This window comes from Denticeps clupeoides, chromosome 12, assembly GCF_900700375.1.
Source record: "Denticeps clupeoides chromosome 12, fDenClu1.1, whole genome shotgun sequence".
NCBI lineage: Eukaryota > Metazoa > Chordata > Actinopteri > Clupeiformes > Denticipitidae > Denticeps > Denticeps clupeoides.
In genome coordinates this window covers 19730202-19753136 of record NC_041718.1, presented here as the reverse complement: position 1 = coordinate 19753136, position 22935 = coordinate 19730202, and the positions used below count along the sequence as shown (strand labels likewise).

The following is a 22935-nucleotide window of genomic DNA, read 5'->3' as shown; positions in this document are numbered from 1 at the left end:
TGCTGTGCTGCTGTGTATCACATGTGACAATCACTCCACCTTTTTTTTTTACTTTTTTTTTTTTCAATGAAGTTGACCAAAGTGCTGTACAACACAAGACATTAAAATTGCCGAAGGACAGGACCAACATGGACAAATGTCCAAGTCTAATTAAGCAGAAAACATTTAAGACAACATGAAACCCCTGCCAGTCCGGATCATGGCATTACATATAAACTCACATAGACCCACTGGTGTATCAGTTTTTGCACATGACAGAAGTAAATCGAGAGGAAACGGCAACCCTTCCAGTGTGGTTTTAGGTCTAGAAGAGTCTGGACGTATAATGGAGACCACAGCAAATCAAGTTGCACAGACACACACAGACATTCACTCTAATGCAAACACACATTTCCTGATATAATCTCCTGCAAACACGCGTGGCGGCTGCAGATCAGACAGGCTGTGGTCTGGCTGCTTAATTACAGAAGAGGCGGCAGCTTTTCCTGGGAAACGCCGAGACCGAAGGACACGCGTCTCCCCGCAGCCGCCGAGCGCCACAGACCTCCTCACACTTCCCGGGCCCTTTCTGAGCACCGCGTGCCCCGAGCCGATTCATCGACGCCGGTGTCTGGCCTAAAGAGGCCCAACGTCCCACCTCTACACCGAGAAAATCATCATGGTGGCGATCTGTCAGAACCGAGACGAAATCCTGTCACACAAAAATTCCGTGAACGTAAATGTTTGTTTGCAGGCCTGTGGGGTGTGTGCGTGCGTGTCTGCAGAGGAAGTTGTGGTACGGTGAGGATAGATGTTGAATGCTGAGGGATACGTTCTGTCTGCACTTTGTCAGAGTCACAACAGGATGATCTAACCTCCTGGACACACTGTCTTTTCTCGTCTACTGTAGCTACATTTGAGGTGCTGAGATGTCCAGATGGTTGTCGACACCCAGGTCCTTCAGCCTATGACAGACAGGAGGAAAGGAGAGGTGCGTGTGTGTGTGGGACTCACCAGAGAGGTACGCAAAAACAGAAATAAAAAGCTCTCAGGGACATTTTGATGATGCCGTGATGTCAAACTGTGGTCACCTGGTGTGTGTTATTCAGCCACACCCACCTGCACCAATCACAACCGCATCATCCCCAGAACACCACCAAACTGGCACGCCACCACCCAGCCGGAGGAGCTGCACTCGCTTCAGGGCTCGTACGTGTTTTTCTTGGCTCCCTCCTTCCAAAAACCGCCAAAGAGTTCTTACAGCAACAAACCAAGATGGTGACCTCACCACCCGCCCTGGGCAGCAAAGTCATGTCCTGCGCCAGAGGCGGCTGGAAGAAGGAACGCTCTGGACTAGTGATGGAGACGGCTGGGGGGCGTCATTCAGATTCACTCACATCCGCCAACGTTGACAGACGGAGGGAGCATCGTCACAAACGGGGCCATGGCCTGAACATCCTGGCTGGGGTTAAAGGTGACCAGGCGACTGCTTGTGTCACACATCAAATTAAACTATTCAGTAATGAAGAGGAGGTTTTTAACTCTTTGGTTTTTAATTTAGTTAGTTTTTTTTAATTAATTCTGCTCATTTGCAGCATGGACGGGAACCCATGACCGACGCTGTGAGCGAGCCTCGCTGAGGTATGAGTCGGGGCGGCCGGGCGCTTAATTCCGCGCGTGATGACACCCTGCGACGAGTGACGTTTGATGTGTGTTTAAAGTTCCACGTCCGTTTGATGTCAGCTTGAAACGACGGCGGCAGCAACACAATCTCCCTCCGCCGCGTCTGCCCGACCACTTCAGCTCAAGCAGTGGAGGCGTCTCGACTTGCCTGCTGCTCTGCGGCTTGAAAGCTCCAGTCTGACTGGGCTGAAGGATGAAAGACCAGTGCGCCCTGAGCACGCAGATAAAAAATGGTTTTATAATTTATATGAATGATTTCATAATTTAAACAAATGACAATAATGCTGAGATTTATATGTGTGTGTGTGTGTGTCTGTGTAAATGATGGACCATGAAGCCTGGGTCATTTTTATTTTATTTTATTTTATTTTATTTTTAATATTTACAGTCTAATGGTTAAACTAATTCTGCAATATGGCTTTAAAATACATTTTCCTCCAGGATAGTTATATAAATGAGATTTTATGCACAAATTTCATATAATATTGACACAGTTGCTTTCATTACATAGCATAAATGCTAAATGTGTTTCACACACCCTTTACACACAGGACTTTAAAAAGCTGAGGCCTTTATTGAACCCAATTATTCAATGACCAAATTCGACCTCCCACCCATAATTAAAACATAGGATAAGTAGAGGCCTGCGGCTGCCTTCGTGGGGAATATTTCCCACAGCTCTGTGATTATGGCCGCATCTCAAGACTTCAAGCCGCTGATTAGTTTAGGAGTCAGGCCAGGGTCTCAGTGTTGAATCCTGGGTGGGGGTTGAATTCGCCATAATAAATACTCTACCTTTTCTTGATTGCATAGATAGATAGATAGATAGATAGATAGATAGATAGAAGCTTGAAAGACAAAGTGTGATCTCTCTTTAGCCATTATAAACAGAAACCGGAAATCCTTAATGCTATGTTTCTGTAGCCACCGTCTCTGAAGGCACCTATTTCCGTTGCATTATAATTTTGGACTTACAGACATCAAACGCTGGCGACTAAAATCCATCTCGCCTTTGAAATGTGCTTGTGTGCACACACCCCGACGCACACATCCACGCAGATAAATGTGCAGATTGGGCTCCCGCTCCGCTGTGGGCGTGTGCAGGTGTGTGCAGGAGGGTAAGAGGAGCGTGGAGTCGTCCGGGGGAAGCAGACGACGGCGGGTGTCCTCCACACCACCACCCCGATGGACCCGTGTCCAGGTAAGGAGCAGTCGTCCGGCACCTGCTATGGATTTATCAAAAGCATGCAGCAGGAAATGCAAATATCTCAGTAGAGGTATGATGAATAAGTGAGTGACATTACAACATAAACTGAAATCGTATTCCGAATGACATCTCTTGGTCAATTATTGAAATGAGGACAGTTGAGTGGTACAGATTATGGAAAAGGGATGATGGAGGATTGATGGCTGTAATATGGGCAGTTTGGAGATTTTTGCACCCACCTGGATCTGCTGTACGATCTGCGGGCCCAGGCAGCGCTGCGGTTTCAACACGTTCACGCTGAGCGGTGGGGGGCTTGACTCTGGGAAACCCAACACCTCCTCAGAGGAGGGAAATTCCACCACTTCACCTCCACCTCAGACAGGCCGGAATGGGAGAGGGGGGTCTGGATTAGCTCATTTACAGCTTATAGAGGGAAATGACTCTTTAATGTTTTAATGATTCGCAGAACACCGCGGCGGCATGAACAGGGTTACTGCAGTTTACGGGGGGACGTACACCTGCGCATTTTATTTGTAACGGTGGGGGTGTTTATGGTTCTAAAATCTCTCGCTCCTTCCATAACCGTTTAGTCCTGTTACTCCAATCATCCAGGCGGCACCACAAGCGAAGAAAGAAAAAAAGTGTTTCTTAAAACTAGCTGGTATTACTGAGTCTCAATATTAAAAAAGAACAAGCCAAGTAGTAGCAATAATAATGCCGATACGTAACTTTCCTAGAAGGCCACCGCGGAGCACCACCTCCACTACGGCAAGCCAATAATCTCCAAGTTCACAAAAAAGTCTCTAAAGGTAACACTGTAAAAAAATAGGCATTTTGTTGCAAGAAAACGGCTTAAGACGTTTACGCCATCAAGTGTCACCCAGGACGGCGTAAAAGCGCCGTTCTGGCTGCGTTCTGCGAGCACCGCCTGAAACACCTCGCCCAGGGTGAACACACACACACACGCACACACACACACACTCCATGCACACTCGCGCCTACGGACAACTTAAGAGTCGCCAATCCACCTAGCGTACATGATTTAGGATAGCGTAAGGAAACCGGAGAGCCCATTTCTGTTGAATTCACGTAATGTGTTGTGTATTCTTTGAAAAAAAATTACATTAACAGCATTTATCCAGAGCGACTTACAATCAGTAGTTAGAGGGACAGAGTCCCCCCTGGAGACACTCAGAGTCTTGCTCAGGGACACAATGGTAGTAAGTGGGGTTTGAACCTGGGTCTTCTGGATCATTGGCGAGTGTGTTACCCCACTAGGCCACTACCACCCATTTAAAATATACACTGAACCAATTTTTGATTGACAGTTGTAATCACGCTTACATTTTATACCATCACTGATGGTATCGCTGCTACTGTACCATGAAGAATAGGGAAATGCATCAATTTGAGTCTACAACCCGCTAACTCTGGAAAACGTATGTGTCTGAGAACACTGCTGGTTATTGCATGATTGTACGTATTGACCACACTCTCTTCGACTGTGTTGAGGATCCGTGCAATGAGTGCCAACTTTAAAAAAACTGAGCAGAAATTGCGTAGAGGTCATTCATTTGGTGAGAAATTCGCAATCTCGAGATTGCACATCCTCCATTCGGACTTCTGTGAATATGTCAGTGTCACACCATGCACCATCATTTAAGCCTCTTTGGTGTATTATAAAATATGTAGATTTGTGATTTTTCTCCTCCTCAGGCCGTGGCCAGATGCCCCCATGTCCACCTGAAGTGCAGATCTGGAGCTGCTGAGAGCCAGCATGAGCGCCACCTTCCTGCAGCGCGCCGCGCCGCACCCCGCGGTCCCCTTCCTCTTCTACCCGCCGGCGGCGGAGGCCCCGTACCGCGCCGGGCCCGCCCTCCTGCCCTACCTGCCGCCCTTCCACGGCCGCTTCGGCGTCTACGAGTGTCCGTTCGAGCCCGCCTTCATCCAGAAGCGCAACGAGCGGGAGCGCCAGCGCGTCCGGTGCGTCAACCAGGGCTACGCCAAGCTGCGCGACCACCTGCCGGCCGCCGGCGGCGACAAGCGGCTGAGCAAGGTGGAGACGCTGCGCGCCGCCATCCGCTACATCAAGTACCTGCAGGGCCTGGTGGAGGCGGGGCCGGAGCCCTACGGCCCCGGGGCCCGGAGCCCCGCCACCTGAGGCTTGGTGGTCGCGTCCTGCGGTGACGAGACTCCGAGGTGTCCCTGTATGAAAAGTGAAGAACTGTCAAGTGCGAGTGATTTCATGCAAAAATGCTTTCACTTCAAAAGGAAAATGTCATACGAATCGGGTGAAAGATCTCCTGGCATGATGCATAAAATGTGTTTTTTGTTGTTGTTGTTGTTGTTGTTTTTTGCAATGTCAAGGAGTCTGCTTTAATTCACTGCTAGTTTAATTATTCTTTTAGTCACTCAAGCGGAATTGATGCAGTATATCGGATAAATGACACGGCGGGGTGAGTAAGTGCCAACTGTGGGACCCTGAGAAATGAGATCTGATATTAAAATCAGGTGCAGGAGTTTTTTTAAATTTGGAGCACACATGACCTGCAGGTTTTTATATTAAGGACTTACTTTTTCATGAATTGCATTACTGATCAAAATGTGAAATGACTTTGGTGAGATGGATGAATTAAGCATTTGTATTAAAGGTCCACTGTTATAAAAATGTGACTTTGTGAGATTATTTAACATTTAATAGGAGTTCCCCGAGCCTGTCTATGGCCCTGCAGTGGCTAGCAGAGAGTTTTGGTCATTCTGCTCCACCGTTCAGAGAGCGGCAGCTCAGATGGTCGGATCTGAAATTTGTCCCCCTAATGACGTCATAAGGGGAAAGGTTAATTTTCCACCCCGTCCCAAAAACATTATCTCTACCGTGCGAAGCGTTGCAGTTGCTCGGTGATTGGGTGTAAAAATGAGCACAAATTGAGGCTCTGAAGAAGCCTCAGTGGGTTCATTTCATTTTTTTCTGGAAAAACATTAAACGTTGTGGTTGGTGGACGGTGTTGATGGCGTCATTTCCGCAAATGCCCGCTCAACTTCTATAGGCCGCTCTCCTCCTCGTCCCGCCTCTCTCCTCCTCATTAGCATTTAAAGCTACAGGCACGGAAACGGCGCGTCCTGGGAAATCAAAGTGGCTGAAAGAGACTTCGTATACAGTATTAGGGTACCGACAGGACCGATATAAAAGCAAAAAAAAAATTTATGTCGGGACCATTAAGCATTTGGCACAGGCCATGCTGACCACCTTTGTCCTTCCCAGATATAGGCTGCAAGGTCACATGTAGGCTACGTTTAGATCTCGCAGTGCCACCACCCATTTAATAATAATTCCCGCAGGGTAAACGCCTCCCGCTATTTGGGCTCGGTCCAGTACACACACACTTAAATCGGTGAAAATTTAGTCAGCTAAAGGCACTGGCCTCCGGCGGCCAATGAAATGTCACTAGGGATGTTTGACTTCACCACGACCAATGAGATTTGATGTCTTGCCAGTGTGGACAGCCCACTGTTACAGCAGCTCTATTTAACCCCCCCTTTCAAGTGTGTTACTGCCCCCCAGCCCAGCGCTGTCAGTTGACACCTATTGTCTATATATATTCCCCATGCTGACCAACTGTTCTGTCCATTCGCTGTCTGTGCAGTAACAACCCTGTCCCTCAGACTGAGGGGACAGGAGAGACCAACAGGGCGTCAGAGAGACAGGGGAGCCGCACGTACGTCAGAAACTACGGCCTTCGAGAGTAGAGGCAAGGAGCAGGGAACATCATGGAGGGTGGAAACGAGGCACCGCTGTCGTCCTTCATCATGGACGAGGAGACGCTGAAGAGGAAACAGAGGGAAAAGCTGAAGAAGCTCCAGGCCACCGGTGGAAACCCACGGCCGCCCCGGTCCCTCTTCTTCCTCACGCTGAAGAACCCTTTCCGAAAGGCCTGCATCAACATTGTGGAGTGGAAGTATCCTTGCAGAACGTACTCGAGAAATTGAATAAGGGCGTTGCTTTCATTAAAACCCTGGGCGACATTTACAAAGTAGAGATTATCAGAGTGCTGAGTTCGGGAAGGCGAGGATGGGAACCTTTCAGGAGTTCGCCACCATGCTGCTCTGATATTCTGAGGGGAGCCAGCTGGCCTCTCCAGTCACAGCCTAAAAACAGATCCGCTAAGCTGAGAGAATCCAGTCTGATCAACCGAGTAGGGCAGTTGTTCAAAAACAACCATTAACGTTACTAAATGCAATATATCCATCTACCTATGTATGTTTCCACCTTCATCATCGATCCACGTTGTCTGTGGTGCCATAAAGCACATTGATTACCTGCTGTTGGTTTCCGTAACGTTTCGACCTCAGACCCTTCGAAATCATCATCCTCTTGACCATCTTTGCTAATTGCGTGGCACTGGCTGTATTCATGCCCATGCCAGAGGAGGACACCAACAACACCAACAGCAACCTGGTGAGTGTCTCCCGACCTCTGACCTTAACTGGCCTGGCGTCATTACTTAATGACCCTTCAATCGAATAATTAAAGTCCCGGTGTGTACGTATTTCCTTTGAAAGCTGAGAGACGAGAAGCTGTGATTGTCAATCGAACACTTAAGCGCCTCTGCACGAGAGCAGCAGGATCCCTCATAGTGAAACGCACACCGAAACCGGAGACACGCCCGGATTTTTTGGCAGGGTCGGAGCAATTTATAAAAAGTACTGACTGAACAAGTTCACCGGCCGTAAAAGTTTATGTACTCAAGTCTTAACCATCGTTTAAGTGCGTAAGCTGAGCTGATTTACAATTGGAAGACCTGAATGTGACTTCTACTGAGTGTACCGCCACCACGCAGCCAGACCAGCTGACATATTATAGCCCTCCAAATCCAAGGCCTTTTATTGGTTCTGTCACAATCAAACGTGTCTCTGATTTGACGTGACAAGACGAAAAAAGGAGAGGACATGAGAAGGTTTCAACGAATTCGATGATGGCGGAATACTTTACTTTCTTAATAAAAGGCTACGGTGATAACAACCATTGCTATGCATCAGATTGGACATAATTATTAACCCAGAAGTCGTGGTGAACCATGTCCTGATGCTGATGATTGAGGAGGGATGTCTATGATGTTATGCCACTGTTGGCACTCGATGAGCTGCCACTGGACTTATAAAAGTCCCCTTTGTGCTTTGCCAAGTGTGAGGAGCCGCCTATGATGCCCTTGAACCAGGTGACTGAGGGGAACAGGTGGGCATTCCAGCTCTTGCCTGTGCGACGGACATTTTTAGACATTGGTCTGAAGTCACACAGCCATTCATCATCGGCATGCTCCACCCCGTAATCAATATGCGGGCACGGGGTGGGGGCCCCGATACAGCAGAATTGGGAGTGTTTGTGCATTTTCTACAGCTGATGGTGGGCAGTGTGAGGCTTTTGAGTTCCGAACCAGTCGCTGGGTTTCTAATTGTTCATCTGCGTCATTTAATGTCCAGGGCTTTTGGGACAACCCAGCTACGAACAGCCCTCGCCTACTTCACCGTGTTTACCGGAGACATGTTTGCCCGTCAGGACGCAGCCCAGTTGTGATACGGTGAAATGCCTTGGTGTTCCAAAGTGCTGAAGCTCCTTGTTGCTCTCGTGCCCATCAGACCCCATTCCCCAGATTCCATGCCTGATAAGGGAGAGAGAATCCAGGGCAGGAAAGTTCCCTGTTTGCGTGTTGGTGGTTTTGAGTGTTTAGGAAGACTAGCCGGTGCTGGTGAAGGCACATGGTTACTTACCTGAAAACAGTTGGATTAATCTCTCAGCCTGTGTTTTACTCCCTGGTTCTTGCAACATCTATTTCAAACATCTTCACTCAGCAGGCAAAAATTAGAGGTTTATATGTACAGGGCGTGGTGCAATTAAAAGACACCCTAGTTTTCTAGCTCTGCTTAGAACCTGCACTAGAACCTGCATTGTGCAGAATGAAAACAAGCTACAGCTTCAAGCAGATCGACAGTCAAGTCATGTCCAACATTGTCACTGCAGAATAAAATGTTCCTGTGCATCGTTTACAGGAGAGTCTGGAGTACATCTTCCTCATCATCTTCACAATGGAGTGCTTCCTGAAGATCGTTGCGTATGGATTACTCTTCCACGCAGATGCTTATTTACGGAATTGCTGGAACATACTAGACTTTGTCATCGTCACTATGGGGTAAGAAGGTCAATGTAACAAAATCTCATACAGCGTCACATGTGAATAAATCAGTCCGGTGTTTTAGGTTATTCACCATCGCCGTGGACTTCATCAACAACATCAGCGGAGTGGAGACGCCAGTGGAGCAGAAGAGCGGAGGCTTTGACATGAAGGCCCTGAGAGCCTTCAGGGTGCTCCGGCCACTACGCCTTGTTTCTGGCGTGCCCAGTAAGAATCTTCACAGACCCTAACAAATTAAACCAAGGCACTGTGGTGTTGTGGCCAAACTCCAAATGTTGTTCATTAAACTCCAGGCCTTCAGGTGGTGATGAGCTCCATATTGAAATCCATGTTACCCCTGTTCCACATCTCCCTGCTGGTCTTCTTCATGGTCACCATCTACGCCATCGCAGGACTGGAGCTGTTCAAATGCAAGATGCATAAGACATGCTACTACTCTGGGACAGGTCAGCAGGTTGTCTGAACAGTTTTAAATATAAAAAAACAAATGAAATATAAAAAACAAATGAAAAACAATGAGACATATATATATATATATATTTTTACAAACCACCTGAAAACAGACATCATTGCAACCATGGAGAATGAGAAGCCATCTCCCTGTGCCCAGGCGGGAAACGGCCGCCGCTGCACCATGAATGGGACCGAATGCAAGGCTTGGTGGCCCGGGCCCAATCAAGGCATTACACACTTCGACAACCTTGGCTTCGCCATGCTGACCGTGTACCAGTGCATCACCACTCAGGGCTGGACCGATGTTCTCTACTGGGTGAGGACCGTCACTCCTCATCACAGCTGCACCACGTTCAGAAAAAGTGTCTTATTTTTATTTTTTAAAAAACAATATATCTAGTATTAAGTCAAATGTTCTTTTATTGAGCAAAGGAATGTGCCAAAGGGATAAGAAAAATTTACTTGGCTAGAATCCATTTTTTTTAGAATACAGAATACAGTTTTTAAAATAAGAAATGTTTTAATAATTCTAGCCAAGTAAATGAATACATAAATTCAAATTAAAACAATAAACAAACAAATAAATAAGCGGCTAAAAATAAGACTTTGTTTCTTCCTTAGAAGTCATTTTTTTCAGTGTAGGGTTGGTTCTGTCATCCCCGTCTGTGTATGTCTTTAGGTGAATGATGCCGTTGGTGTGGAGTGGCCCTGGATGTACTTTGTGACCCTTATTCTCCTGGGCTCCTTCTTCATCCTGAACCTGGTTCTGGGCGTCCTCTGCGGGTAAGATTCACTGCGCCGCTGCTCTGCCTGACACCTTCTCCACAGTTTAATGCCCACTCTCCTGCTGTGTCCATCAGAGAGTTCACTAAAGAGCGAGAGAAGAGCTCCCGCAGTGGAGAATATCAGCAGCTCAGAGAAAGACAGCAGCTGGACGAGGACCTGAAGGGCTACATGGACTGGATCACGCAAGCTGAGGTCATGGACAATGACCAGGAAGGCAAAGGTGAAGGGTGAAAATGCGTTGTTCTAAAATATCTTCGTCAACGAACCTTTATGACATGACACAACATAAATGCTGGTCATGTGACTCGTTGACGAAAAGGAGACAAGATGTTATTTCCTCTCTTTCAATTGTAATATTATTATTATGCAGTAGGATATTGGTGCTTAATAATAAGATGGCTGGGAGAAAAAAAAAACTTTCTTTATGAAATTAAGTGTGTGTCGAAAAACACGGGGAGAAATACGGCCACTGGAATGGATGTAGAGTATCCTTGAGTCTATAAGGTAACAATAATATAACCTTGTTTTAATTGTGAAATGGGTTTGACTAAAAAGAGTCGAAAATGTCAGCAGATCTTATTGACTGTAACTAATAAAGCTTATAATGACAGCTTGATGCAAAGACTAGACTAAAGCTAAAATTAAGACAGGCGGCCAAAAACAAGCATATTCCGTCATTACTGGTGTCTCTCTCTCTCAGGACTGTTGCCTCTTGAAGAAGGAGGTTCCGAATCGGAGAGCTTATTTGAAATGGAGGGAATCAACCGTCTGCTTTACTACCTGTGAGTACAGCCCGTGCCGGTTGCTGAAAAGAGTAGAATCAGTGCTGAACCCTTTTTTCATTTTCCTAGGAAACGTGCGAAGCAGTACAACCGCTTCTTCCGGTGCAAGTGTCTCAACTTCGTGAAGTCCCGCCTCTTCTACTGGCTGGTGATCCTGGTGGTGTTCTTCAACACGCTAGCCATCGCAACAGAGCACCACCAGCAGTCCAAGTCCCTGACCAACTTGCAAGGTCAGTCCAGCTCCACCCAGCATTCAGAGCGCCCCCCCGCTGGCACCCAGATTTATGCCCTGTGCGCGATTCCTCCACCAGACAACGCCAACAAGGTGCTGCTGTCGCTGTTCGCGGTGGAGATGGTGCTGAAGATGTACGCCCTGGGCCTGCGTGTCTACTTCCTGTCCCTGTTCAACCGCTTTGACTGCTTTGTTGTGTCGGTGGGCGTGCTGGAGCTGATCCTGGTGCACATGGACGTCATGTCCCTCACAGGCATCTCGGTGCTGCGCTGCATCCGTCTGCTGCGCCTCATCAAGGTCACCAAGTATGTGTACACAGGTGCCGCTGGGCGTGTGGTGTGTGTTGAAAGTGAAAGTGAAGTGACTGTCATTGTAATACACGGCAAGGACAGCACATGGTGACACACAACCAGCGCTCGAGTTGAGGGAGGATCAAAGTCAAAAGCGTCCCTCTTGTAAAACGTTCCCATGAAGGCCCCAGGCCTTCACGCCTGAGTATCTGACACGTAACGTCCACACCATGCATGTTGTTTTAGGATAGTAGAATAGATTAATTGTGATTTTGCTTATTCAACAATAAAAATGGTACACGGTCGCACTGTCATCAGCACAAAATATGATAAAGGTTCGGGATTTGACCCTGCAACCTTGCACTTCTTGCAGTTAGGCCACCACTGCCCCACTGGCCGCTGCTGTGCGGCCGCTGACGGTCTGTCCGTGTTTCTTAGGTACTGGACGTCCCTCAGTAACCTGGTGGTCTCTCTGCTCAACTCTGTGCGCTCCATCGCATCCCTGCTTCTCCTCCTCTTCCTCTTCATCGTCATCTTTGCCCTCCTGGGCATGCAAGTGTTCGGAGGCAAGTTCAACTTCACTGACCAGAAGGTCCGCCGCAGCAATTTCGACAACTTTCCTCAGGCTCTGATCACGGTGTTCCAGGTAGGAAGTGGCACCAGCCATCTTATTCATGTGCAGTAAACCATTGTCATCCTACAAATGTACAGCTCTACTGATAATTAACGAGAAGAAACTCAACAGTTTGTTACCAGATGAGTTTGTTACACATATCAACACCATTGAGAACATATTCCAATGCAGATCTTAACAGGAGAGGACTGGAACATCGTGATGTACGATGGGATTATGGCGCATGGAGGTCCAGTCATACCTGGGATTCTGGTCAGCATTTATTTCATCATCTTGTTCATCTGTGGCAACTGTATCCTTCGATATCTGCTTCCGAGAGCGAAAGATCACGATTCACTGAAGGGGATGACAAAAACAGCAAAAGCACATTCATTTTTCATTCCCTTGACTACCGAATCCCAGTTATCCTGCTCAATGTCTTCCTGGCCATCGCCGTGGACAATTTAGCCGAGGCCGAGAGTTTGACCTCGGCCCAGAAGGAGAAAGCCGAGGAGAGGAGACGCAAGAAGATGCTCAGGTGAGTATGGAGTATGGGCGAGGTAGACGCTTTTTCAACTGAAAGTGAACTGGTGATGGATGGGGCTGCCATGGTCCTGTGATTTCTCTAGTTTTCAAAGATGGCGTGATAATGCTAGTTTCATTTTGTGATTTAGAGCCAATAACCCAGACAAGAGTGAGGAGGAAAAGGCCCTGATGGCCAAGAAATTGGCAGATCAACGAGCCAAGACTGAAGGCATCCCAACCACGGCTAAGGTGACGTGACTGACCACACCATTCACCATTGGATTCCATTGGAAATGAGATCAAGACATGTTCATCTAATCACACATCTTTTCAACAGCTGAAGGTCGATGAGTTTGAGTCGAATGTGAATGAAATTAAAGACCCATTTCCTCCAGCTGACTTCCCAGGTAAGACTCATCATGACTCTTGCTCCTTTGTAGAGTAGGAGGATCTATGTGAAGTAAAATTTGGAGGCTCCACAGTGCAGTTCTGTTCACAAGGGGAAAGATCTCCTCCTCCATCTTCTAGGTGATGATGAAGAAGAAGAGCCAGATATTCCCCTTAGTCCTCGACCTCGTCCAATGGCAGACCTGCAGCTCAAAGAGGAGGCGGTGCCTATGCCAGAAACCAGTTCCTTCTTTATATTTGGGCCACAGAACAAGTGAGTCTGGTCTCTGAAGTGCTCCTGTAGGTCATTTCCAAGAGACGTCCCCTCACTGACCATTTTTCACACACATCTCCGTAGGTTCCGTAAACTCTGCCACCGGATTATCAATGCCACCACATTCACCAACATCATCCTGCTGTTCATCCTGCTCAGTAGCATCTCGCTGGCTGCTGAGGACCCCATCGATCCAATGTCTTTTAGAAACAAGGTGCCTGGGAACACATTTCACAATCATGTGCATGAACTCTGAAACTACATATGACTCTTTGTGGGTTGGCCTGCTGACTGGTGTAGAGCATCTCACAGAACGTTTCTGATGGATGAACAAATTGGTTTCTTTCTGTCTTTTCTAGGTTCTGGCTTATGCAGACATTGTCTTCACCTCTGTGTTCACGGCTGAAATTGTACTTAAGGTAACTGAGCACAGTACCTAGTCTCAGTATGAGCTTGATTGAGGTTCCTACAGTAGATCGAGAGAAAATTTTTCAATTTTCTGTTGATTTCCTGATGTTTGCTGCAGATGACCGTGTACGGCGCCATCCTGCACAAAGGGTCTTTCTGCCGAAACTCCTTCAACATCCTGGATCTGCTTGTGGTCGGCGTCTCCCTTCTGTCAATGGGCATGGAGTGAGTGAGATTAAACCAGGGGTCCGGGTATCTAGTTAGATGTAATGTTCTACGTAAACCAAGACCGGTTTGGTTCGTTCTGTAATACCATTCGTTCTTCACTGGGCAGGTCAAGTGCAATCTCTGTGGTGAAGATCCTTAGGGTTCTGAGGGTTCTGCGGCCCCTGAGAGCAATAAACCGAGCCAAAGGTCTGAAGGTAGGGCCCTCTAACCCACACAGCGCATACTGGTCTAGATTGGTTGTCTGGCGCTAGGTAAACAGAGCTGTACATTTATTTTCTGACAGCACGTTGTCCAGTGTGTCTTTGTGGCCATTAAGACCATTGGCAACATCGTTTTGGTCACCATGCTTCTTGACTTCATGTTCTCTTGCATCGGAGTCCAGCTCTTCAAGGTATGCTGAGGTGAATCACTTGGACATTTCCAGTCCCCAATTTTGGTTTTGGATTGTCTTTTCCTTGAATGAAATGTCTTCTGCCCAAAGGGCAAGTTTTACGCCTGCACAGACCCATCCAAGATGACGGAGCTAGAGTGCAAGTGAGTCTGACTTTAAATATCTACTCTATAGACTGGATTGTTTACTTTTTTCCAGCTACATTTCATGCTTCTTTTTATCAGAGGAAACTACATCAAGCACCAGGAAGATGCTCTGCATGAGATGGTGATCCGCAAGCGTGAATGGATCAACAGTGACCTGAACTTCGACAACGTGCTGAATGGCATGCTGGCTCTCTTCACTGTCTCTACATTTGAGGGCTGGCCAAAGTGAGTTATCCAATCATCCTTCTGCTCTCGGGTTCGGAGGACAGAGCTGATGTTCTCTTCTGGGCCGCAGGCTGCTGTACAAAGCCATCGACTCCAACATGGAGGACAGGGGCCCGCTCTACAACAACCGCATCGAGATCTCCATTTTCTTCATCTTTTACCTCATCCTCATTGCCTTCTTCATGATGAACATCTTCGTTGGCTTCGTTATCGTCACCTTCCAAGAGCAGGGAGAGCAGGAGTACAAGAACTGTGAGCTGGACAAAAACCAGGTAAAAGGCCAGAAAAAAATCTATATCATCGCACTGTCTACATTTTGCTTCTTTTGTGAGCAAGTTCATTCATATCTCATACACACACAGCGCCAGTGTGTTCAGTATGCCCTGAAAGCTCGACCCCTGAGGTGCTACATTCCCAAGAACCCATACCAATACAAGGTGTGGTACATCGTGACGTCCTGCTACTTCGAGTACCTCATGTTCTTGCTCATCATGCTCAACACCATGTGCCTGGGGATGCAGGTAAAACACACACACACACACACACACACACATATTATACACATTTATGATTAGGAATATTGTGTGGCATTTATTGTTTTGGCCACCCTGTTCCACAGCACTGCAACCAGTCAGCTCACGTGACTCACCTGTCGGACAAACTGAACGTGATCTTCACTGTGCTTTTCACCGTCGAAATGATCCTTAAGCTTATGGCTTTCAAGGCCAAGGTGGGTAATTCACACGCCTCCCCCTTCCAAACTACATAACCCATAATGCAATGCTGGTGAGCCTCTCCTTTTGAAACAGGGCTACTTTGGGGATCCCTGGAATGTCTTTGACTTTGTCATCGTCATTGGCAGCGTTGTTGATGTTGTGCTGAGTGAGATTGATGTGAGTATCATTCATACATTTCAGCAGCAGAATTTTCTGATTGAGGTCACTTCTCTGGATGTTGCTCAAGTTATACACGCACACACACACACACAAGACATTTTCATGCTCCACATGCTTACAGCATATCTATAGCAGACCTATATAAAGCCCAGTGTCTGAGTGAAACCCCACCCATGTCATGCTATGCCCATGTTTGGGCCCTATTTATGCACTTGATCTCCATACATCTCCAGATCTAATAGGATGTGGACATTCTTTGACAAAATTTGATGATTTTAGATGATTTTTTCCTGTACTTGTGGAGTTTCCTATCTTTTCTTTTTGCTCTTCCCACAGTCTGCGCTGGCCTCTCAGGGCGGCCTGTACTGTCTCCATGGCTGCGCTGTAAATATCACTCACCGCCGCATGGATCATTCACATGCTCTTAAATGAATAAATTAATACGGCCTTATAAACTACTAACTAAACGATGCAAATTGTCTTTTTTTCAGGAGGTGAATCCGTTGCAAGTCATAGCTGTAAGTATCTCTGTATTTTAATCGATTCATTTTAATCGCCTGTGACAACATTGTTACGTCATTTTTTCTGTTTTTTTTTTGCAGGACTCAGAAAATGCCAGCGTGTCCATCACCTTCTTCCGTCTGTTCCGCGTCATGCGCCTGGTCAAGCTGCTCAACCGCTTCGAGGGCATCAGGAACCTACTGTGGACCTTCATCAAGTCTTTCCAGGTCAGAACGTAGCTCCTGTCCCGGCGATTAAGATTTGTGAGGGTTGTTTTTATCCCGTAGCGGAGAAACTGAAATCTCGTTGCTTTAGGCCCTGCCGTACGTGGCTCTGCTCATCGTCATGCTCTTCTTCATCTATGCAGTCATTGGGATGCAGGTGGGGATCAGCATTCAGGTCTTTCGCTCTGGTGTGGTGACCAGCCACATGACCGTTTTTTTCCCGGTTTGGTTGGGATTGTAGGTCTTTGGTAAAATAGCGCTGATAGACGGCACCCAGATCAACCGGAACAGCAATTTCCAGACGTTCCCGCAGGCAGTCCTGCTACTCTTCAGGTGGGGCATCGTGGGCCTGGCCTGGGCCGACTTTGTCCTGTGACTCCGAGTGACGGCGCGTGAATGTGCGCAGGTGTGCGACGGGCGAGGCGTGGCAGGAAGTGATGCTGGGCTGCATGTACGGCCAACGCTGCGACCCCAAATCAGACTACCTGCCGGGGGAGGAGTACACCTGCGGCGCCAGCTTCGCCATCCTGTACTTCATGAGCTTCTACATGCTCTGTGCTTTCCTGGTGAGACTCAGATTTAGAATACAACAGACCACTTGGGCGGGTGCTACGTCTGTGGAATTTAACCTGTTGTCTTTAGATCATCAACTTGTTTGTGGCAGTGATCATGGACAACTTTGACTATCTGACGCGCGATTGGTCCATTCTCGGGCCGCACCATCTGGACGAGTTTAAGAAGATCTGGGCAGAGTACGACCCCGAGGCCACGTGAGTGGAGTTATTTAATATTTAATCATCATCATCATCATCGAACTCAACTCGCCTCCTTGTTTTGGGGTGGTGCAGCGGACGCATCAAACACCTGGACGTGGTGACACTGCTCCGCAGGATTCAGCCTCCTTTAGGTTTTGGGAAATTCTGCCCTCATCTGGTGGCTTGTAAGGTGAGATGGAGACTGTCGGTGTCTCCCACATTCGGGACGTGTGTTAGTAACAGTCTTGTCCTCCTGCTCCCTCGCAGCGGTTGATCATCATGAACATGCCCCTCAACAGTGACGGCACGGTCACCTTCAACGCCACCCTCTTCGCCCTGGTCAGAACTGCTCTGAAGATCAAGACTGAAGGTACAGCAGCACCTGCTGCTTTTCTCCAGATCTTCTGAAACAAGCTAAAGTGCTTCACACACCACTGTCCGGTTTTCTGGGGACTCAGGGAACTTTGAAAAAGCCAATGAAGAGCTGAGGGCCATCATAAAGAAGATCTGGAAACGGACCAGTATGAAACTGCTGGACCAGGTCATTCCACCAATAGGAGGTAAAGAGGCATCACTCAGCCCTAGCTGGTCACGTGACCCCGCGACTCACAGAACGAAGAAGTGTTTGTCATACATGGAACTTTGTATTGTGCTGCAGACGATGAGGTCACCGTGGGGAAGTTCTACGCCACATTCCTGCTCCAGGACCACTTCCGCAAGTTCATGAAGCGTCAGGAGGAATACTACGGCTACCGGCCCACCAAGAAGAGCAACAACACCGGGATCCAGGTGAGGCCGTCATTTCGTTCATCTCACACCTCACCGGGTGTCCAGCTGAAGAGCTGACGTGTGTGTCTGTGTGTGTGTGTGTGTGTGTGTGTGCGCTTCAGGCTGGCCTGAGGAGCGTAGAGGAAGAAGCCGCTTCGGAGCTGCAGAGGGCGATTTCAGGAGATCTGCTGGCTGAGGAGGAAATGGACCGAGCCATGGAGGCCGCAGCCGACGACAGAATCTACAGAGTGTGTACACACACACACACACACACACACACTTCATATATGCAAGCATGCAGCAGCAGAAAGACACACACTCCACCAAACTGGGGCAGTGGTGGCCTAGAAGGTCAGGAAGCGGACTCGTAACTGGAAGGTTGCAGGTCAGAATCCCGACCCGCCAAGGTGCCACTGAGGTCCCCTTGATTAAAGCACCGTCCCCACACACTGCTCCCCAGGCGCCTGTCATGGCTGCCCACTGCTCACCAAGGGTGATGGGTTAAATGCAGAGGACACGTTTCATTGTGTCACCGTGTGCTGTGCTGCGTTGTTTCACAATGACAATCACTTCACTTTCACTTTCGAAACACCAAAACTAACAAAAACACACACAGGCACATTCAAATATGCGTGAAAAACTAACCTGTGGTTCGGTGCTGGGGTCAGAGGGCAGGCGGCCTGTTCGGGAACCACGTTGACCCCTTCAGCATGGAGCGCGGCAGCCCCGTCCCCACCCAGGTGACCAGCCAGCGGCCGCTGCAGTTTGCCGAGGGCGACGCCTCTCCTCACTCCCCAGCGTTCCTGTCCTTCCAGACCAACAGCAACGCCAACAACAACACCACGCGGGAGCTGTGAGTGTTCCGTCTGCACGCGGTTCTGCGCGGTTCCGTCGTTCCGTGCGCCCGGTGCAAACATTCCGCTCGTGGCCTGCAGGTTTACGTTCGAGAACGAGGCCGGCGTGGTCCCCACCGTCAGCTGGCACGTCAGTCGCCGTGGACGTGACATTTCAGCAAGTCTGGTCGCCGCATCGCCGCGAACACGCGGAGCGTTTACGGCCGAGGTCGGTTCTGCAGCACAACAGGTAGACTGGCCCGACCCCGCCGGGTTCTCCTGCCTCTGGGAACCAGGGTCATCATTCTGACCTCGTTTTTTTTCTCCCATTTCCCAGAGCACATGGACGGAAGCTGAGCCTCTCGGTTCCGTCTCAGCTGCCGACCGCCTCATCCAGGAGGTGCGGGCCGATAAATCAGACAAACAATTTGACTAAAAATGGCATCCAGTGGCGTGTAACAAAGCAAGAGGTGTTTCCTCCTGCAGGTTCTGCTCAGCGGTGGTCTGGAGGCCTTGGCTGAAGATCTCGCGTTCTTCTCCGCGGTCAAGCACAGGATAGCCGAGGAGCTCCATGTGGACCTTACGGAGCTTGAGGAATCTTCCGTGGCCATCCTGAAAGAACGCAGGGGTCATGTGATAAGGGCGAGTGGTCAGAGGCCTGATATCTGATGGAGGCGCACGTGGACCTTCAGTTCGGAGGAAGGAGGAACCTCGACTCTAACTGCCTCTCCAGTCCTAGTGCCTTAGAACCCCCCGAGTCATTTATGGCATTTTTTTATTATTAATATTGTCAAAGGTGAGAACCTCCACCTTTACTGCGACCAGCTGTGTTGGTGCAGGATGTTGGTCGAGGTCATTTACTGTGTTACTATAGAATGGAAAATCTTTTAAATGAATGGAAAGGAGAACGAGGATGAAGGTGAACTGTCCGTGGAGAGAAAGGGAAGGGTTGCAATGTCCTTGTGGGAATTTGCCAGATTTTCCGTACCTGGCGGGTATTTATCACATCCAGGTTCTAATGAACAGAACTGGAGATGACGAGTCGTTTTGTGGGTATTTTTTGTCCCTGATGGTTATGTTCGTTTGTTATGGCATCAATATGAATTTGTCTGTACTGATTAGATTTTTAGTTTCCAGCCAGACAAGGCAAAACTCAGCGGCCATGATTGAACACTAGTACAAGCATTGTTTGTAATTTTTAGTATTTGCTGAATCCAATAAAAATGACAATGAATAAAAAGATCATTCATTTGGAGTGGGTATCCTTCTGAAGTGGCAATGGCCGGAAAAAAGAGTAACGCATGAGACAGCATTTGCTTTGGTAAGTGTTTTCCATATGTCAGGGTTGAATCACGTTGTCGATAAAGTGAACAATCCCAGGCGTGCTCACCCAGTACCGGTGGAACTCACGGAAGAATAATCCAAGCTCGGGATCTGTCTGAGCGCCCGGTAGGAAGTTCCCTCACGTGAGCCCCACTTCTTCCTAATTGGATTAAGGAGCTAATCCGCTGGCGCCAGAGGGAACCGTATGGAACACAGCGGCCAGTCGCCGAGATGTTTGCCGCCACAAAAGATGGTTCTTCACCTCAGCAGATCGCTTACATCTCTTTGTAATGACTCTGGAGGTGCTGCGGTAAGTCACCGGCTTGATTATTGAAGAATAATACAGAAGTACGGCAGTAATATATTCAAGGCTAACGATTTGGCAAATTTTTAGTAGATATGCAGTGAGTGTTGAATTAATAGTTCATGGTACAAGAGGGTCTTCATTTTTATGCATTTCTATTATATTTATATAGAGCTTTAATGCAAGTTGCCTGTTCAGTAGAAACACTGAAGAACAGCGTCTCAATTTACAAGTACAATTTCTTCGTCAGCCGTGTTGTTATATATTTCTAGCAGGCGGCTGAGGCCACGATTCCCGGCCTACCCACCAAATTCCAGAGCGGATTAGAGGGCAGCGTGGCGAACAGGGCAGGCAGAGTGTGATATTCCCTGAAATACACAGACCTGTCAATGCAGTGAACTCTCCGTCGGGCCAATATTGAATTTCTCCAAATTTATTATCTCATTTTGCATAAGATAATAAATCTGTGAACAGCATATTCAGTATTACATTTACAGTATTTACCAGACGCCCTTATCCAGAGCAACTTACAATCAGTAGTTCAGGGTTAAGTGTCTTGCTCTGGGACACAATGGTAGTAAGCGGGATTTGAACCTGGGTCTTCTGGTCCATAGGGGAATGTGTTACCCGCTAGGCTACCACCCTACCAGTATGCGCGCTAATGTGTGCACAGTGGCGCTGGAATGTCCCAGGATTCTGACCTCTGCTCCTTTAAGCACAGGTCTGAAGTGGAGAACAGACAGTAAACAGCATGGAGGAGGACGGCGGATCCGGCGGATCCAGCGAATCCCGAGCGGAAATAGCAGCGTCTTCATTCCGTCCCAGACATGCAGGTCAGACTAACAGCACAGGGTTCTCTCAGCGCAGTGTTCTTCTTATTGTGGCTCACAACCTGTATTCTGAACCAGACTGGGCCGGGTTCTTACCTTTCCGAGGTTTTCTTCCATTGTGCCATATAAAGACTGAGCGATTAAAACCTCAGTTTTAACATATGAAAGGGGAACCGGTCCGTGATGATTCCTCTGTGTTTTTCAGCCTGCGGGGCGTCCGTCACCCTTGATGAGGCTCGAGGGGGCGTGGATCCTCCGCGACCCTTGACCCCTCGCCGCGAGCGCGTCACCCTGGTGGTGGACGGCACTCACTTCATTGTGGACCCAGCGCTGTTCGTTGCCCACCCCGACACCATGCTGGGCAGGTAAACTGCGGGACGTGCTGAGAGAGGACGCAAAATAGAATATCTGGCGTTTAATTCTTATTCTGACGGCGTAAAAACAGGATGTTCGGTCCGGCTCGTCAGCACAACTTCACGCGTCCCAACGCCAAGGGGGAGTACGAGGTCGCCGAGGGCATCGGTGCCAGCATATTCCGAGTGATCTTGGTAAGGAGGTGGTCCGGAGGCCCACCAGGCTCCACCGCTGTGGCATGATGGGAGATGAGGAGGTCTCTGTTCCCACAGGACTTCTACAGAGGCGGCCTGCTGCAGTGCCCGGAGGGCGTGCCGGTGGCGGAGCTGAGGGAGGCGTGTGACTACCTCTGCATCAACTTCGACTACAGCACCGTCCGGTGCCGCGACCTCAGTGAGTCGACCCCCAGGTCGCGTGACCCCTGTGACCCTCTTTACTAACAGCAGCTGGTTTCCAGGCGCGTTGCTGCACGAACTGTCCAATGACGGAGCTCGCCGGCAGTTTGAGGTCTTCCTGGAGGAGCTGGTCGTCCCGGCAATGGTGTCCAGTGCTCAGGAGGGGGAGAGGGAATGTCACATTGTCGTGCTCCTGGACGACGATATTGTCGACTGGGACCAGGACAACCCTCCTCCAATGGGAGAGGAGTATTCCCAGAGTAAGAGCACTTCAGCTCACCGTCTGGTTACTAAAAAGCTGAAACCTTTTCAAAAATGTTCTAAAAGTCACGGTACTTTGTCTCAGTCCTGTACAGCACAAGGCTCTACCGGTTCTTCAAGTACATAGAGAACAGAGATGTGGCCAAAGCGCTGCTGAAGGAACGCGGCCTGAAGAACATCCGCATTGGTGTAGAGGGTGAGGCGCGTTTCTCTTTTCGGTCCTTTAATGTGCAGCCAATTTCCTGACTTTACACCAACACTGCTATCTCTCAGGGTATCCCACCTGCAAGGAGAAGGTCAAGCGACGCCCAGGCGGGAGGTCAGAGGTCATCTACAACTACGTCCAGAGGCCTTTCATCCAGCTGTCCTGGGAGAAGGAAGAGGGGAAAAGCCGCCATGTGGACTTCCAGTGTGTCCGCAGCAAAAGCGTACCCAACCTCACAGCCACTTTGGAAGAGGGGCCAGTTCGCCCTGCAGCCACACCCACCCCACAGGTCGATGAACTGGACCGGCTCAATGGCCCCTCCCCCCAGCCCCAAGCACTGTTTCTGCCCAGCAGTGACAGCTGAGGGAACCAAAAACAAGGACAAAAAAAGTTGTGTATGAAAATGAAGAACATGAAGAATAAAATAGCAGTTTCACTGCTGACCATAAATATTGGCATTTATTTGGCCATTTAAAAAAAAAAAACAAA

At 48.6% G+C, this 22935-nt stretch overlaps 3 protein-coding genes across 4 annotated transcripts; all 3 read left to right on the top strand.

Annotated features, from left to right (window-relative positions):
• The first annotated feature begins 2662 nt into the window (after positions 1-2662).
• LOC114801100 (achaete-scute homolog 5-like) lies at positions 2663-5537 on the top strand. 2 transcript variants are annotated; one of them, XM_028999070.1, is made up of 2 exons: positions 2663-2863; positions 4586-5537. In XM_028999070.1, the coding sequence occupies exon 2, from the start codon at positions 4647-4649 to the stop codon at positions 5028-5030; it is 384 nt and encodes a 127-aa protein (XP_028854903.1). In that variant the 5' UTR covers positions 2663-2863; positions 4586-4646; the 3' UTR covers positions 5031-5537. The 2 variants fall into 2 exon arrangements, with proteins under 2 accessions (XP_028854903.1, XP_028854904.1); XM_028999071.1 differs by having other exon boundaries at positions 4562-5537.
• Positions 5538-6637: 1100 nt separating this feature from the next.
• cacna1sa (calcium channel, voltage-dependent, L type, alpha 1S subunit, a) lies at positions 6638-20019 on the top strand. The gene is made up of 44 exons (XM_028997913.1): positions 6638-6825; positions 7220-7325; positions 8915-9054; positions 9122-9264; positions 9351-9503; positions 9621-9826; positions 10190-10293; positions 10371-10516; positions 10997-11078; positions 11148-11308; positions 11390-11615; positions 12039-12246; positions 12406-12526; positions 12637-12751; positions 12888-12987; positions 13076-13145; positions 13267-13399; positions 13484-13613; positions 13759-13818; positions 13926-14032; positions 14142-14229; positions 14319-14426; positions 14517-14569; positions 14651-14797; positions 14868-15069; positions 15160-15318; positions 15417-15527; positions 15607-15690; positions 16030-16077; positions 16185-16211; positions 16296-16421; positions 16510-16575; positions 16660-16751; positions 16825-16984; positions 17061-17188; positions 17267-17363; positions 17441-17543; positions 17632-17733; positions 17832-17962; positions 18064-18189; positions 18610-18794; positions 18877-19024; positions 19112-19174; positions 19261-20019. The coding sequence occupies exons 1-44, from the start codon at positions 6638-6640 to the stop codon at positions 19441-19443; spliced, it is 5436 nt and encodes a 1811-aa protein (XP_028853746.1). The 3' UTR covers positions 19444-20019.
• A 253-nt stretch (positions 20020-20272) lies between these two features.
• On the top strand, positions 20273-22894 carry kctd20 (potassium channel tetramerization domain containing 20). The gene is made up of 8 exons (XM_028997923.1): positions 20273-20407; positions 21123-21234; positions 21437-21596; positions 21677-21779; positions 21858-21978; positions 22043-22240; positions 22327-22437; positions 22515-22894. The coding sequence occupies exons 2-8, from the start codon at positions 21153-21155 to the stop codon at positions 22808-22810; spliced, it is 1071 nt and encodes a 356-aa protein (XP_028853756.1). The 5' UTR covers positions 20273-20407; positions 21123-21152; the 3' UTR covers positions 22811-22894.
• Positions 22895-22935: the final 41 nt, after the last annotated feature.

Bases quoted from the DNA above. Each gene is read 5' to 3' on its own strand.
- kctd20 (XM_028997923.1), top strand. From the start codon at position 21,153: ATGGAGGAGGACGGCGGATCCGGCGGATCCAGCGAATCCCGAGCGGAA. The intron at 21,235-21,436 runs GTCAGACTAACA...TGTGTTTTTCAG, and splicing joins ATTCCGTCCCAGACATGCAG to CCTGCGGGGCGTCCGTCACC. The intron at 22,241-22,326 runs GTAAGAGCACTT...ACTTTGTCTCAG, and splicing joins GGGAGAGGAGTATTCCCAGA to TCCTGTACAGCACAAGGCTC.
- LOC114801100 (XM_028999070.1), top strand. From the start codon at position 4,647: ATGAGCGCCACCTTCCTGCAGCGCGCCGCGCCGCACCCCGCGGTCCCC.
- cacna1sa (XM_028997913.1), top strand. From the start codon at position 6,638: ATGGAGGGTGGAAACGAGGCACCGCTGTCGTCCTTCATCATGGACGAG. The intron at 13,614-13,758 runs GTGCCTGGGAAC...TGTCTTTTCTAG, and splicing joins CAATGTCTTTTAGAAACAAG to GTTCTGGCTTATGCAGACAT. The intron at 14,230-14,318 runs GTAGGGCCCTCT...ATTTTCTGACAG, and splicing joins ACCGAGCCAAAGGTCTGAAG to CACGTTGTCCAGTGTGTCTT.